At 41.5% G+C, this 16,186-nt stretch overlaps 1 protein-coding gene across 1 annotated transcript; it reads left to right on the forward strand.

Annotated features, from left to right (window-relative positions):
* Positions 1 to 3,031: 3,031 nt before the first annotated feature.
* On the forward strand, positions 3,032 to 11,541 carry marveld2b (MARVEL domain containing 2b). Its single transcript, XM_060908039.1, has 7 exons — positions 3,032 to 3,127; positions 3,463 to 4,677; positions 4,908 to 4,940; positions 5,028 to 5,203; positions 5,591 to 5,762; positions 7,103 to 7,153; positions 10,365 to 11,541. Exons 2-7 carry the CDS (start codon positions 3,493 to 3,495, stop codon positions 10,482 to 10,484), a joined length of 1,737 nt encoding a protein of 578 aa, XP_060764022.1. The 5' UTR covers positions 3,032 to 3,127; positions 3,463 to 3,492; the 3' UTR covers positions 10,485 to 11,541.
* The last annotated feature ends 4,645 nt before the right edge of the window (positions 11,542 to 16,186 follow it).

A 16,186-nucleotide genomic window follows, 5' to 3' on the forward strand; every position in this document is an offset into this window, starting at 1 on the left:
CTACATCGGGCGGCACAGTGGTGTAAGTGGTTAGCACGGTCGCCTCACAGCAAGAAGGTTCTGGGTTCAAGCGCAGCAACCGGCAGGGGCCTTTCTGTGCGGAGTTTGCATGTTCTTCCTGTGTCTGCGTGGGTTTCCCCCACAGTTCAAAGACATGTGGTTAGATTAATATGGGACGGCCTTGGGCTGAGGTGCCCTTGAGCGAGGCACCTAACTCCTAACTGCTCCCCGGGCGCTGTTAGCATGGCTGCCCACTGCTTTGGGTATGTCTGTGTGCTCATTGCTCACGTGTGTGTGTGTGCATATATGTGTTCACTGCTTCAGATGGGTTAAATGCAGAGAGGAATTTCACAAGTGTGTGATGAATAAAGTTGTGCTTTCTTTCTTTGCATCAAGAAGTAACACTTTACCTAAGGATTCAAACACAAAACATGACAATAAACGCAGTTATTGGTAACACATATTATGACCAGAACAGCCACTGGGCTATTTTTAGAAGTAAACAATGTCACTTTCACAACTAGACAGTGTCAGTTTCCTCTGTATCTGCTGGACTGTCTGTTGTCCTGTATGGAGAGTGCATGGACAGATAAACATCAGACATTTCAGTAACTCTATAACTAACAGGTTATCTACAATTTGTAAGAAAGAGTTATATCCTTAATTATGGCAGACATCCGAGACAAGCATGCAAACATACAGATAGACAAAGATAGACACAAAGAAGCGACCAACTTGCTGAAATATTTTTGCAACAAATCTCACAGAGTTATGGGACCCCAACAGAAAATCAGTCACCTTGTTAAACACTTTTTTTCATCAATCTTGAAAGAAACGTACTTTTAGATACAGAATCTATAGAGTAACAAACTCCTAAAAGCAAAAAGTTATGTCGGTTGAATAGACTGAGCAGCACACCACACCACCTCTGAGGTTCGAACTGCTCCCACTCAGTAGTTTAGGTCCTTTTAGGGTTAAATGGGTATCTAATGTATGACCCATGCTTTTGACCTGAGTAAAAAGGTTGTGTGCTACAAATAACACCTATTATGGATATAATAATTGCATGTTAATGATGTAATACTTTTATGCCAATTTCGTATATGTGGTTTCAGGACTCTTTTTATGCAGAAAGTTCCATCCATCCATTATCTGTAGCCACTTATCCTGTCCTACAGGGTCACAGGCAAGCTGGAGCCCATCCCAGCTGACTATGGGCGAGAGGCAGGGTACACCCTGGACAAGTCACTAGGTCATCACAGGACTGACACACAGACAAACAACCATTCACACCTACGGTCAATTTAGAGCAACCAATTAGCCGAACCTGCATGTCTTTGGACTGTGGAGGAAACCAGAGGAAACCCACGTAGACATGGGGAGAACATGCAAACGCCACACAGAAAGGCCCTCGCCAGCTGCTGGGCTCGAACCCAGGACCTTCTTGCTGTGAGGTGACAGCGCTAACCACTACACCACCGTGTCGCCCATGCGCAAAGTTCCCCTGCATAATTAACTATGAAACAGCAGCCTACAAACATTACAACAAGTCCAGATTTATTAATTTATATCTGAACTTGTGTATTATTACCAAAAACAAGACTTGGCAAATTTTGCAAAGTAGCCTCCAAATACCACCAGACTACACCAGGGATGGCTTCCTGTATCCATAATCCAAATTGGATCTGCCATCCAAGAGTGGTCCAACCAGAACCGTTAAGCTCCCAGTGATGTACAGAACCCCTTCACCATGACCAGGTCTCAACCGTTGAATTGTTTCTAAAAATGATGTGCAGTTTCATCTCATCTCATTATCTCTAGCCGCTTTATCCAGGGTCGCAGGCAAGCTGGAGTCTATCCCAGCTGACTACGGGCGAAAGGCGGGGTACACCCTGGACAAGTCGCCAGGTCATCACAGGGCTGACACATAGACACAGACAACCATTCACACTCACATTCACACCTACGGTCAATTTAGAGTCACCAGTTAACCTAACCTGCATGTCTTTGGACTGTGGGGGAAACCGGAGCAAACCCACGCGGACATGCGGAGAACACGCAAACTCCGCACAGAAACGCCCTCGCCGGCCACAGGGCTCGAACCCGGACCTTCTTGCTGTGAGGCGACAGCGCTAACCACTACACCACTGTAGAATTAAAAATTAAAATAGGTTTCTCTATCTAGTGGTTAGCACTGTCGCCTCACAGCAAGAAGGTCCAGGTTTGAGCCCAGCGGCCGGCGAGGGCCTTTCTGTGTGGAGTTTGCATGTTCTCCCCGTGTCCGCGTGGGTTTCCTCCGGGTGCTCCGGTTTCCCCTACAGTCCAAAGACATGCAGGTTCGGCTAATTGGTTGCTCTAAATTGACCGTAGGTGTGAATGAGAGTGCGAATGGTTGTTTGTCTATGTGTCGGCTCTGCGATGACCTGGCGACTTAATTGTCCAGGGTGTACCCCACCTCTCGGACATAGTGAGCTGGGATAGGATCCAGCTCGCCTGTAGGACAGGATAAGCGGCTACAGATAATGGATGGATGTTTCTCTATCCTACAGTGTTTGAGTTTTATTGAATTAAACAGTGGTTCTTGTGATACAGAACCAGAGGGTCCTTGATGATTTAACTGACTGGAAATTACAATCCAATTAATAGGTTTAATCAAAACTTTTATTTAAAAAAAGGGTTTAGTCTCCTTTCAATGATAGCCTGGAGTTTAATTTAAAAAAAAAAAAAGCTCAAAGGTTCTAATAAATAGACAAAATATTACTGTAGACATGTTCATAATGTTCAGTTTGTGATTTTATTCCCTGACTGGAAGCTCATGCTCGAAGGGCCGCGTCCCAAACCGCTTACTGTTCCTGAAATAATCAGTTTATATGGAATAAACAGTGACATTCGGTGTTGTACTATCTTTCCTGGCTGTTTATTTTAGTTCTGGCCGTCTAGCACAGCGACATGTTGTGTCTAAAACCCTCATCTGTTTGCTGCTCTTTCGCAAAATGGCGGCGTTTGTACTTTGTAGCCGGTTTTGAATACAGCCAATGACATCATCAGTTTCGGAAGGATGGGTCACGTGACGCGACCGTTCACCTGAAGAACAGGTAGCAGAAAGCGGGTGTGTTTAGCTGTACAGGTAAGAGTTTTGTTGTTGTTTGTTTGTTTGTTTCTTTGAATAAACGCAGGTGCTGACATGCGGGCTCTGTAAAAATGTAAGTAGTGAGGAGACTGATGACATGCAGAGATCAATATTATCATCTGGAGTCTTGTCTCTCACGGTTTTTGCTCCCTCCCGGTGCTTTCTCACTTGCATTAATGTCGTGACTCAGTCGGTGTTACACCAAAACCCAGTTACTTTACACCTGTGCCAGCTATTCTTTCCATTTTAATCGACATTACCTCAGCTGAAAGCCAGTTCTGTAGGCTTTGGGTTCTATCTGGACTCCTAAACCCTTTTCCTTCTTCCTTTAGAGACCTAAGAAGAAAAACAAAACAATACTCATGTCATCAGCGTACAGGTCAGCGGAGCGTTTTGATCATATCCGAGATGTCCCACACTATGACCAAGTGCCTTCTGGGTCACTATCTCGGGAACAGGACCTCCCGTACCCTGTTGCTGGTGTGATGCCAGCTGTCAGTACCGACCCCTTACCACCTCCTCCTCTTCCGTTCGACCCACCAGTGGGTCCAGACTTTTACCCGAGTGATACTGAGGACCAACCGGATGAAGCCATGGACATCAAACCAGTGCGCCGTTTCATCCCTGACTCTGTGAAGAACTTCTTCCGTGGTGGAAGCTTCCGGAGCAGCAAAACCCAGTCATTTCCGCCACCTCCATCGGAAATCATGAACAGCACTACCAAAGGGGTGCCATGTTCGCCTCCGCAATCTCGGTCATCTTCACCCAACGCCCTCAGCTCCTTCAGTGATCCATATGGAGGCTCCGGAGGTAGCTACGCCTCACGTAAGGAACAGGCAGCGCTGCTTGGTGAGCCAGTCGAGTCGGTGTCTGTATCGGTACGCACGGCCATGACGTACAGCGAGAAGGTGGAGGAGTACCACATGCGCTACGCCTTTATGAAGTCATGGGCGGGCTTGTTGCGCATCCTTGGCTGTGCCGAGCTCCTCTTAGGTGCTGCTGTCTTTGCATGTGTCTGTGCCTACGTGCACAAAGATAACGAGTGGTTTAACATGTTTGGCTACGCTGAGACTGGCTTTGGAGGGAGTTACGGAGGGGCCATGGGGGGGATGTACGGCAACTACGGCGGCAACTACGGCAGCAACTACAGAGGACCCAAGACCCCGTTCGTCCTGGTGGTGGCCGGATTGGCCTGGATTGTCACAGTCATCGTGCTCGTGCTGGGGATGACCATGTACTACCGCACCATCTTGCTGGACTCCAGCTGGTGGCCAGTGACGGAGTGCATCATAAACGTAGCACTGGCCGTGTTGTATTTGTCAGCAGCTATAGTATATGTGAATGATACGTTACGTGGAGGGCTCTGCAATTCCCCGTATTTCAACAACGGCCCCAATGCTGCCTTTTGTCGCACCGAAGCTGGACAAACGGCCGGCATCATTTTCCTTTTCCTCACCATGCTGCTGTACCTGGTGGGGGCTGGAGTGTGTCTCAAACTGTGGAGGCACGAAAAGGCAAGACTACGCCGGGAGGCCCTGGCGCAAGAGGTAAGCCATGTGTGAAATACCTTAGCTTAAAGAGAGGATATTTAGGAACCACATCCAGCTCACCGTGCTTAATATAAGGGACAAAACCACTACTTTATGGAAGAATGTATTTTAGTTAAATAGGGAAATTTACCCGATTGTGTTAACTGAGCTTCTCAAGCACTATTCAGGAGATGGCTGAATTTAGGAAGTCCTCTGACATTTCTTTGATTTGTTTATCTCCTGTTTAGATGAAGACTGTCGCATCGTTACCGCTGACCATGGTAAATAGTTTCACGACCTATTAGTCTTCTGGATTCACATTTACAATTGAAACAGCTAATCTGTACAGTACTAATCTTTATCCCCAGGTTGGACCCGGATCCAGTGTATCAGCACCAGTCTATAAACCTCAAACAATGGCTTCTCCTGACATTGTGGATGATGATCGAACTGTTCCACCAGCTGTGATGGAGCCGGAGTACCGGAGGGGTCATATACCAGCGGGACACATCCCTAAACCAGTGGTCATTGCAGATTATGTGGCGTGAGTTCATTTGTAGAGTCTAAATAACATATAGACAGATTAATTTTATTTTATATAGATTGATGGCTGCATTATTGATGAATGTATTGGTTGTGAGTGGGTAAATAGATGGATGTTATGGTGATGGATTGGTTATTGATGGATGGGTAGATGAAGATTTCCCACTGCAAGAAATTAGTGTTTAATATTAAGGATGCATTTTTTTTTTTTTCTTCTCTCATTGCATCCTCTGAATATGAAATGAGCGTGTCGAACCTGATACCTCATACCAGGATCATCAATGCATCCCTGATTCCTACGTGCTGCACTTGTGAAAAATGAAGAATTAGATTTTTATTTATTTATTTATTTACTTTCACCATGCATGTTGTGACTTTTTTCCTACAGGAAGTACCCCACCATTCGCACCGATGAGGAAAAGGACCAGTACAAAGCTGTGTTTAACGATCAGTATGCCGAGTACAAGGAGCTCCACGCCGAGGTTCAGGTGCTGGCTAAGAAGTTTGACGAGATGGACAGTCTGATTAAGAGCCTGCCATCTCAGCCGTCCAATCAAATGGTAATGTTGTTGAGTGAACCAGGGGAAAAAAACCCCCTCTGATCTTGAGACACATCCTGGTGACTGATTAGTGCTTGGATTGACTAGTGGCATCCTGGATCGAAACATTGGCTCAAGTCTACGATGCGCTTTTTCTCTTACGGTCTTGCTATGATTAGATTAGATTAGATTAGATCTCCCCTGATGTTGGGTTCTGATTGGTCAGAAGGTGTGGAATAATTTTCTATAACAGCAGCTTTGAGAGTTGTGCAGCTGCACATCACAGATTTATATTAATGCGCTTGTTCTGATATGTTATCGTTTCTATAGTAACAGCTCATTCAGAGGAACTTGTACAGAGGATGCTCCATATAAACAGATTTTTTTTGTTATTCTTAATATGGTGATGTTTTCTGTACGGAGACATACACTCACCGGCCACTTTAATAGGAGCGTGTTCTTGATTCTAAGATCCCTGTTCTTGGCTGCAGGAGTGGAACCCAACGTGTTGCATGCTGAGGTGCTTTTCTGCTCACCACGGTTGTAAAGAGTGACTGTAAGAGTGAGATACTACTAGTATATCCTTCCTTGCAGCTCGAACCAATCTGTCCATTTTCTGATCTCTGAGCTCTCTTATCAACAAGGCATTTGTTTCTACCCGCAGAACTGTCGCTCACTCGCTCGATTTTATTTTTTTTTTTTCGTACCATTCTGTGTCAACTCTAGAGACTGTCGTGTGTGAAAACCCCAGATCAGCAGTTTCTGAAATACTCAAACCCGGCAATACATCATCTGGCTCAAACTGACACCCATGCCACAGTGAAAGAAAGTCACACTTTGAGATCACAATTTTTCCTGTTGTGATGTTTGAACATTAACTGAAGCTCTTGATTTGTATCTGCATGATTTGATGCATCGTGGATATATGGATGTTCCTAATAAAGTGGCTAATTTGTGTATGTTTAACATTTTATGGAAGGGGAAGGAGTCTCGGTTTCTCGGTAACTTGATAAGCTGTGAAACATAATCAGCTTCAGGGTGGGATCAGTGACTTTATTTTCCTGTGGCAGCTATCTGTCTGGGTTGTGGTTGTCAAGACAGGAAGAGACCCCTGATTTGATCTGAGATCTGCCACAGGCTGTGAACATGTGATGTTCATTCATGACCTCAAAAGCAAACAAACTGATCTCAGGTCATCGAGTGCTGTTATAAATCTGAGCCGATGTTTTTCATAAACATCAAGTGCTTCCTTGATCTTTTTAGCTTAATTTTTTTTTTTAAGCTTGAGCACGAGTTGGGTTGAGCTTAATATCTCTGTGTGTATGATTTTATTTAGTAACCTTTTCTTTAAAATCCTCCAGGAGCGAGACCGGATCAACCAAATCATGCAGGAGTACCAGAGGAAAAAGAACGTAAGTGTGGCTTCGGCCTTCCTACTTTTAACTGCTACAGTTAAACTACAACCCCAATTCCAAAAAAAGTTGGGATGCTGTGTATAGCATAAATAAAAACAGAATGTGATAATTTGAAAATCATGTTAACCCTGTGTTTCACTGAAAAGGTACAAAGACAACATATACTACCGTTCAAAAGTTTGGGGTCACCCAGACAATTTTGTGTTTTCCATGAAAAGTCACACTTTTATTCACCACCATAAGTTGTAAAATGAATAGAAAATATAGTCAAGACATTTTTCTGGCCATTTTGAGCATTTAATCGACCCCACAAATGTGATGCTCCAGAAACTCAATCTGCTCAAAGGAAGGTCAGTTTTATAGCTTCTCTAAAGAGCTAAACTGTTTTCAGCTGTGCTAGCATGATTGTACAAGGGTTTTCTAATCATCCATTAGCCTTCTGAGGCAATGAGCAAACACATTGTACCATTAGAACACTGGAGTGATAGTTGCTGGAAATGGGCCTCTATACACCTATGGAGATATTGCACCAAAAACCAGACATTTGCAGCTAGAATAGTCATTTACCACATTAGCAATGTATAGAGTGTATTTCTGATTAGTTTAAAGTGATCTTCATTGAAAAGAACAGTGCTTTTCTTTCAAAAATAAGGACATTTCAAAGTGACCCCAAACTTTTGAACGGTAGTGTATCAGATGTTGAAACTGAGAAATTTTATTGCATTTTTCAAAATACATGCTCATTTTGAATTTGAGGTCAGCAACAACATGTTTTAAAAAAGTTGGCACAGGGAGAACAAAAGATGGAAAAAGTTGTGTAATGCTAAAAAAAAAAACAGTTAAATGTCAACAGGACAGTAACATGATTGGGTATAAAAAGAGCATCCCAGAGAGGCGGAGTCTCTCAAAAGTAAAGACGGGGAGGGGTTCACTGCTCTGTGAAAGACTGCATGGGCAAACAGTGCAACAACTTAAGAATAATGTTCCTCAGTGTAAAACTGCAAAGAACTTGTGGATCACATCATCTGTGGTCCATAATATCATTAAAAGATTCAGAGAATCTGGAGAAATCTCTGTATGCAAGAGACAAGGCTGAAAACTGACATTGGATGCCTGTGATCTTCAGGCCCTCAGGAGACACTGCATTACAAGCAGACACGTGTCTGTAGTGGAAATCACTGTCTGGGCTCAGGAACACTCCAGAAAACCATCGTCTGGGGGCGTCGTGGCTCAGGTGGATAAGGTGCCATACCATAAATCCGGGGACCTGGGTTCGATTCCGACCCGAGGTCATTTCCCGATCCCTCCCCGTCTCTCTCCCGCTCATTTCCTGTCTCTACACTGTCCTATCCAATAAAGGTGGAAAAAAACCCAAAACATATCTTAAAAAAAAAAAGAAAACCATCGTCTGTGAAAACACTTCGTTACTGCATCTACATCATATCTTGTCACTCCAACTCTGGATCCAGCGACGGGCTGTCTCACTGACCTCCCGGAGATCACTGTCTGAGCAGGTCGGACCAAGTTCGCAGTCATGTAGAAGGTGCTGTATGGTTTGGAGGTCTTACCCCATCTCAGCACGTTGTCACCGGTCCTAGCTACCTTGCATCTGGCTCTGTTGAGCGTGACCCAGTCCCTCCTCGGTAGGTCTGCTCCCGGCGGAAGTGTCTCGCTAGGGGGAGGTAACGACTCGTTGTTGTTTGAGTCATTCTCCTTCCACCTCTCTATCTTGAAGGTTTTTGGTGGTACTACACCTAGGCCTTGAACCGTCATGAAGCTGTGACATGATCTCAGCCGTCGGGGGACCTCCTGATGTCTGTGTAGTGGGTGTCTGGGGTTGTTCAGTTGCTTGTCACGCTCCATTCTCACTTGAGCTTCTCGGTGTATACCAGGTGGACAAATACCTGATAGTTTATACAGTACTGGCAAGGGAGTAGCTTTCAGGGTGCCTGTGATGGTGCGACAGGCTCTGTAGAGCTCTGTCAATCTACAAATGCAAGTTAAAACCAGATATAAACAATATCCAGAAACACCGCGACCTTCTCTGGGCCCGAGCTCTTTTATGATGGACTGAGGCGAAGTGGAAAACCGTCCTGAGGTCTGACGAATCAAAAGTAGAAATTCTTTTCAGAAATTGTGGACACCACGTCCTCCAGGCTAAAGAGGAGAGGGACCATCCGGCTTGTTATCAGTGCACAGTTCAAAAGCCAGCACCTGTGATGGTATGAGGGGGCGTAAGTGCACATGACATGAGCAGCTTGGACATCTGGGAAGGCATCATTAATGCTGAATGATATAAACACGTTTCAGAGCAATATGCTGCTATCCAGACAAAATCTTTTTCAGGGAAGGCCTTCCTTCTTTCAGCAAGACAATGCCAAACTGCTTTCTGCACATATTAGAACTGCATGGCTTCTAATCTGTAGTAAAAGAGTCTGGGTGCTAAACTGGCCTGCTGCAGTCCAGACCTGTCTCCCATTTAAAACATTTGGTGCATTATGAAGCACAAAATACGACAAAGGAGACCCCGAACTGTTGAGCAACTGAAATTTTATATCGGGCAAGAATGGGACAACATTTCTCTTTCAAAACTACAGCAATTGGACTCCTCAGTTCCCAAACGTTTAGAGTGTTGTTAAAAGTAGAGGTGATGCAACACAGTGGTAAACATGCTCCGTCCCAACTTTTTTTGAAACGTTGCTGATTATCAAATTCAAAATGAGCATATGTTTAAAAAAACAAAAAACAATAATATTTGTTTCAACATTTGATATGTTGTCTTTGTAGTATTTTCAATGAAATGTGGGATTTCCATGATTTGCAAATGATCATTGTTTTTATTTACAGTTTACACAGCATCCCAACTTTTTTGAAATTGGCGTACTCTTTTGAGGAATAATTCAAAAATATATTTAGACTATTGAGATCTCCCAGCTTTAGCGAATGGGTTTTGTTATGATTCACACAATGAACTCTGCCTGATTTATTAGCACCTTATATTCAGTCTGAAATTGGGTTAGATTTTAGCTGGGATTAAATGTTCCTTTCAATCTGTTCTGGAAAACTGGCGCCAAGTACCAGGAACTCGCACAGTTGTTGTCGATGATAATCCGAAATTGGACGACTTTTCCTACAAAATATTTTTTGTCATGATTTCTGTCAGTTATTAGTGAGTAGTACTCATTTTTCCATATGTGTGCACTTCCAGGACCCCACCTTCCTGGAGAAGAAGGAGCGATGCGAGTACCTGAAGAGCAAACTCTCCCACATCAAGCAGAAGATCCAGGAATACGACAAAGTGATGGACTGGAACGATGGCTACAGTTAAAACACGTGACCTCATCATCGTCTCTGCTGTCTGACATCGTCACTAACCCAGAGTACTGACAGCGTTAATGTGTGTGTACTGTGACCCCAGTCACCTGATCCAGGGTTAAGTCTGATCTCTGATGCTTCACTTGCCTGTAAAATAAACACTAGCACTGTTCATGAAGTTGTATATAGTACTATAATCTAAAGGCAGAATGCTTTTTAAGAAGTTTTTTTTTTTTTTTTTAAGGGAAAAAAACGGCTATTTAAATTTGAAATTAATTTTTATTACACGCAGCTCGACATGTGCCAAAAATCCGTGTCCTTGTTCCGACTGCTGTCCGCACGCAGGCAGCCTCCTGGAGTGGAAAAGCGTATTTGAACGTGTCCTTGCTCCACTTACACTAAGGATTTTTAAATTGTCACATGTTAAATGAGGTGATTTTATATTATTTGTATATAATCTCACTTTTTTTTTTTTCTCCATCATTTCATGTGATCCCCATCCACCAGGAGAAAACAACTTTTACGCTAACCTTATACTTTGTGAAGAAAGAGAAATTCCCTCACGACTACTTTTTTTTTTTTTTTTCCCTTAAGCGTACGGTCACGGTGATGGACATAACTTTGTGTGAAAACCTTTTTTTTTTTTTTTTTCTCCCACGTTTTATAACAAGTTCCTCAAATTCACTCTGGCTTGTTAGAATGTTTAGGAAATTTGTGCGAGATTGTAGTTTTTTTAAAATGTGAATTCTTGTAATTGTATTTTTGAAAGATGATCTATGCAATGTGAGACAATGTTTTAAATTTTAAAACATTTTTTAAAGTCATAGCCAATTTTACAGTCCTAGCCAATGTTTCTACAGAATCCCTGTATGTACAGTATGTGCTGCTGGATGTTATTGAGTGACGTGGCTTATTTTAGATGAGACAAAATGCACAGGTTTTTTTTTTTCTTCTCTCCAGCTGTCTGCATAATCTGTGATCTTTGCCATAATGTAACATGTTTGCATGGAGGTGCTTAGAGAAATTTTACACTTTTGTATCAGGAGAGTAAAAAAGACAACTTGCGTTAATGGGGCGTGGTTTTATTTTTTTATTTATTTTTTAATTGTGTTACTGTTATGCTACTTAAGTCATAAACATTTCTTTTGATTATCTATAGTTGAGGTTTTACTTTCGATTTTGACTTCTACGACATTCTCCTCAGGGACTTTTTCAAACGTCACTGCATTTCACATGGTAACATTTTATCGTCAAACATCTTCAAGGATCTAAATGCCTCAGAATGAGCGCCATTATTGTAATCTCTCCTGAAGGGCGTCATAAAAGAAACTTAACGTACAAAAACTATGGCCAAGTGCCACTGAATCTCTCTCTCTCTCTCTCTCTCTCATGCACTTACACTGTCAGAACTAGGGCTACAACTAGGGTCCATTTCTGTCCTCCATGGTACACTAATGTAGATTATACACTAATGCTCTTTGGACCTAAAGGTAACTATGTTTACATTTTTAGGGTCAAAAAGATGCATATGGGTCTGTCTCAGAAACTGGGTACTGTGGGGGAACCCCACTAAATATACTCACAGTCAATATATGGTTTTGAATGGTGATGTTGGTTTTAATTTGAAATAAAATGAAAGAAATAATACAGATAAAACTAAATCTTTGATGTGAATATTCTATTCAGAATTTGTCAAAAATTCTGCAAATTTGCAGAAAAATGGCGGCTTGATCTGGGACATGATAAATGGTGGACTACATTGCATTCCCTTAAAAAGGTTGTAGTCCACTGAAAAGTCTACAGTTATCACTAATTGTATTTTAAGTTGTAACTTTATACACCTAAGGATTGGTGCGCTCACAGAGTAATCATAACCGTAATAAAACATCATGCAAAATATTTGATCACCATCGTAACTCCATTTTCCGCAAACCCAAAACCAATACGATCGTGTGTTTTTATCTAAACGGAAAGCCTCAGGGTCAAGGTCACTACCTCACCAAAAGTAGTAACTTAAAATCACTACGCCATATAAACATTTAGTTATAAATCTGCGATTTTGTTTTTTAAAACGAAAGCTGAAAGTTAGGTATAGAATATGTTTCTTACAGAATGTGTTACGATGGTAGCTGGTCTTGTATGAATTTCTGAGCTATAAAATGAATTGTGGTCTATTTTTTACCGTAGCGTGTTATTTGTGTGCGGGGAAGGACACACATTAGCAATTTGCACGTGTAGAATGGAATTTTCCACTCCAGCAGTTAGAAGTTGATCGTGCTTCCATTTGCGGTCTTTCTGTTACGCGGGTGATCTGTTCGGACGTTATCACTGAAAAGGGGAGTTTTGACAGTTTTATTTTGTTTTAGTCTCGCAGTATAAGGCAATAGAATGTTTCTTTTTCATCTTACTTTCATATTTCGTAGTGTTTGCGCATTTTTGGCCAATATTTTGCAACCATGGGCAATTTAGATCGAACTTTTGATAGAATCTACGGCCAGTCGTTTTGTGCAGCAGAGACCCGCATGACCTTCAGCCGGTACAGTCGCTGTTCTTTTACTCTTATCTTTCCGGCGTGTTCTTGATTTTTCCATTGTGCCCTATTTCGCCATATCAAATACCCAAAATGTATCATATTATTCATATTTAAGTGAATAATCAATTCAGTCATCATAACTTGGCATTTTTAACCCAAGCAATCAAAAAGAGGAAATTTATTCAATATTTTCACTCATCTGTGAAGGAGGGGCTTTAATTCTTCATGATGGAGTTATTTTATATGGAAATAATTTTACAAAAGCATTTGAATTGTAATCAAAAAAATTTTCCACAGTGGAGGCCAGATAAAGCAAGATACTATCTTTATTCTTATTAAACATGACAAAAGAAACATTGAGTGTTAGGCAAATGCAAAAAAAAAACCAAATAGTAAAATTAGAAAATTTATTTTTTGACCAGGGGCGGCACGGTGGTGTAGTGGTTAGCGCTGTCGCCTCACAGCAAGAAGGTCCGGGTTCGAGCCCCGTGGCCGGCAAGGGCCTTTCTGTGCGGAGTTTGCATGTTCTCCCCATGTCCGCGTGGGTTTCCACCGGGTGCTCCGGTTTCCCCCACAGTCCAAAGACATGCAGGTTAGGTTAACTGGTGACTCTAAATTGACTGTAGGTGTGAGTGTGAATGGTTGTCTGTGTCTATGTGTCAGCCCTGTGATGACCTGGCGACTTGTCCAGGGTGTACCCCGCCTTTCGCCCGTAGTCAGCTGGGATAGGCTCCAGCTTGCCTGCGACCCTGTAGAACAGGATAAAGCGGCTACAGATAATGAGATGAGATTTTTTGACCATAATGTCCCAAATGAGAGGCCAGTTTCTGAGATGGACCCATATACACTCACTGGTCACTTTATTAGGAACACCCATCTATCCACCTGCTGTTTTTTAATCAGCCAATCCCTTGACAGCAACACGATGCATCAAATCACACCGATACAAATCAAGAGCTTAAGTTAATGTTCGCCACATTCAGATATCTCATCTCATCTCATTATCTGTAAAGATAATGAGATGAGATGAGATGAAATATAAAACTGAGTTTTACCTGGAGACACTAAATTTTCAGTCATTATGAAAAAAAAAAACCTGAGAAATTTTCTCTTGTTGTGCTTAAAATTAAACTTTATCCTTGAATCACCTGATAGAAGTACAGTAATGGATTTAATTTCTTTTACAATGTAGTGTTGTATACGCCATGCAGCGTTACACACTTAATCCATTTCCTCAACGTTTTTTTTTAAATGAACTCTTTCATGCATAAATTTGCATGTCATATAAATTGAAATCAAAATGATTTGAAACTAAATTTATAAAACCAAAAATGATATGAATCTCAATGTGCAGGAAGGCAATGTGACAATAGCAATAAAAAGAGATTAAAAAAATTATATATATAGGGGAAAAAATCATGTGTTAATATTTGTATCTAAATTTAGGTGCAATTTTGATAACCAGAATTACATACTAGTATATGGGTCCGTCTCAGAAACTGGCCTCTCATTTGGGACATTATGGTTAAAAAATAAATTTTCTAATTTTACTATTTGGTTTTTTTTTTTTGCATTTGCCTAACACTCAATATTTCTTTTGTCATGTTTAATAAGAATAAAGATAGTATCTTTTCTTTATCTGGCCTCCACTGTGGAATTTTTTTTTTGATAACAATTCAAATGCTTTTGTAAAATTGATTTCCATATAAAATAACTCCATCATGAAGAATTAAAGCCCCTCCTTCACAGATGAGTGAAAATATTGAATACATTTCCTCTTTTTGATTGCTTGGGTTAAAAATGCCAAGTTATGATGACTGAATTGATTATTCACTTAAATATGAATAATATGATACAGTTTGGGTATTTGATATGGCGAAATAGGACACAATGGAAAAATCAAGAACACACCGGAAAGATGAGAATAACGGCGGTGGTAAAAGAACAGCGACTGTACCGGCTGAAGGTCGCGCGGGTCTCTGCTGCACAAAACGACTGGCCGTAGATTCGATCAAAAGTTCGATCTAAATTGCCCATGGTTGCAAAATATTGTCCAATAATACACAAACACTACGAAATATGAAAGTAAGATGAAAAAGAAGCATTCTATTGCCTTATACTGCAAGACTAAAACACAATAAAACTGCCAAAACTCCCCTTTTCAGTGATAACGTCCGAACAGATCACCCGCGTAACAGAAAGACCGCAAATGGAAGCACGATCAACTTCTAACTGTTGGAGTGGAAAATTCCATTCTACACGTGCAAATTGCTAATGTGTGTCCTTCCCCGCACACAAATAACACGCTACGGTAAAAAATAGACCACAACTCATTTTATAGCTCAGAAATTCATACAAGACCAGCTACCATCGTAACATATTCTGTAAGAAACATATTCTATACCTAACTTTCAGCTTTCGTTTTAAAAAACAAAATCGCAGATTTATAACTAAATTTTTATACGGTGTAGTGATTTTAAGTTACTACTTTTGGTGAGGTAGCGACCTTGACCCTGAGGCTTTCCGTTTAGATCAAAACACACGATCGTATTGGTTTTGGGTTTGCGGAAAATGGAGTTACAACGGTGATCAAATATTTTGCATGATGTTTTATTACGGTTATAATTATTCTGTGAGCACACCGATTCTTAGGTGGATAAAGTTACAACTTAAAATACAATTAGTGATAACTGTAGACTTTTCAGTGGACTACAGCCTTTTTAAGGGAATGCAATGTAGTCAACCATGTATCATGTCCCAGATCAAGCCGCCATTTTTCCACAAATTTGCAGAATTTTTGACAAATTCTGAATATTCACATCAAAGATTTAGTTTTATCTGTATTATTTCTTTCATCATTTTATTTCAAATTAAAACCAACATCACCATTCAAAACCGTATAGTTTATTAACTGTGAATATATTTAGTGGGGTTCCCCCACAGTACCCAGTTTCTGAGACAGACCCATATATATATATATATATATAAATTATGAATTTTATATATATTTATGGGCGGCACGGTGGTGTAGTGGTTAGCGCTGTCGCCTCACAGCAAGAAGGTCCGGGTTCGAGCCCCGTGGCCGGCGAGGGCCTTTCTGTGCGGAGTTTGCATGTTCTCCCCGTGTCCGCGTGGGTTTCCTCCGGGTGCTCCGGTTTCCCCCACAGTCCAAAGACATGCAG

Source organism: Neoarius graeffei, chromosome 24 (assembly GCF_027579695.1).
Source record: "Neoarius graeffei isolate fNeoGra1 chromosome 24, fNeoGra1.pri, whole genome shotgun sequence".
Taxonomy (NCBI): Eukaryota; Metazoa; Chordata; class Actinopteri; order Siluriformes; family Ariidae; genus Neoarius; species Neoarius graeffei.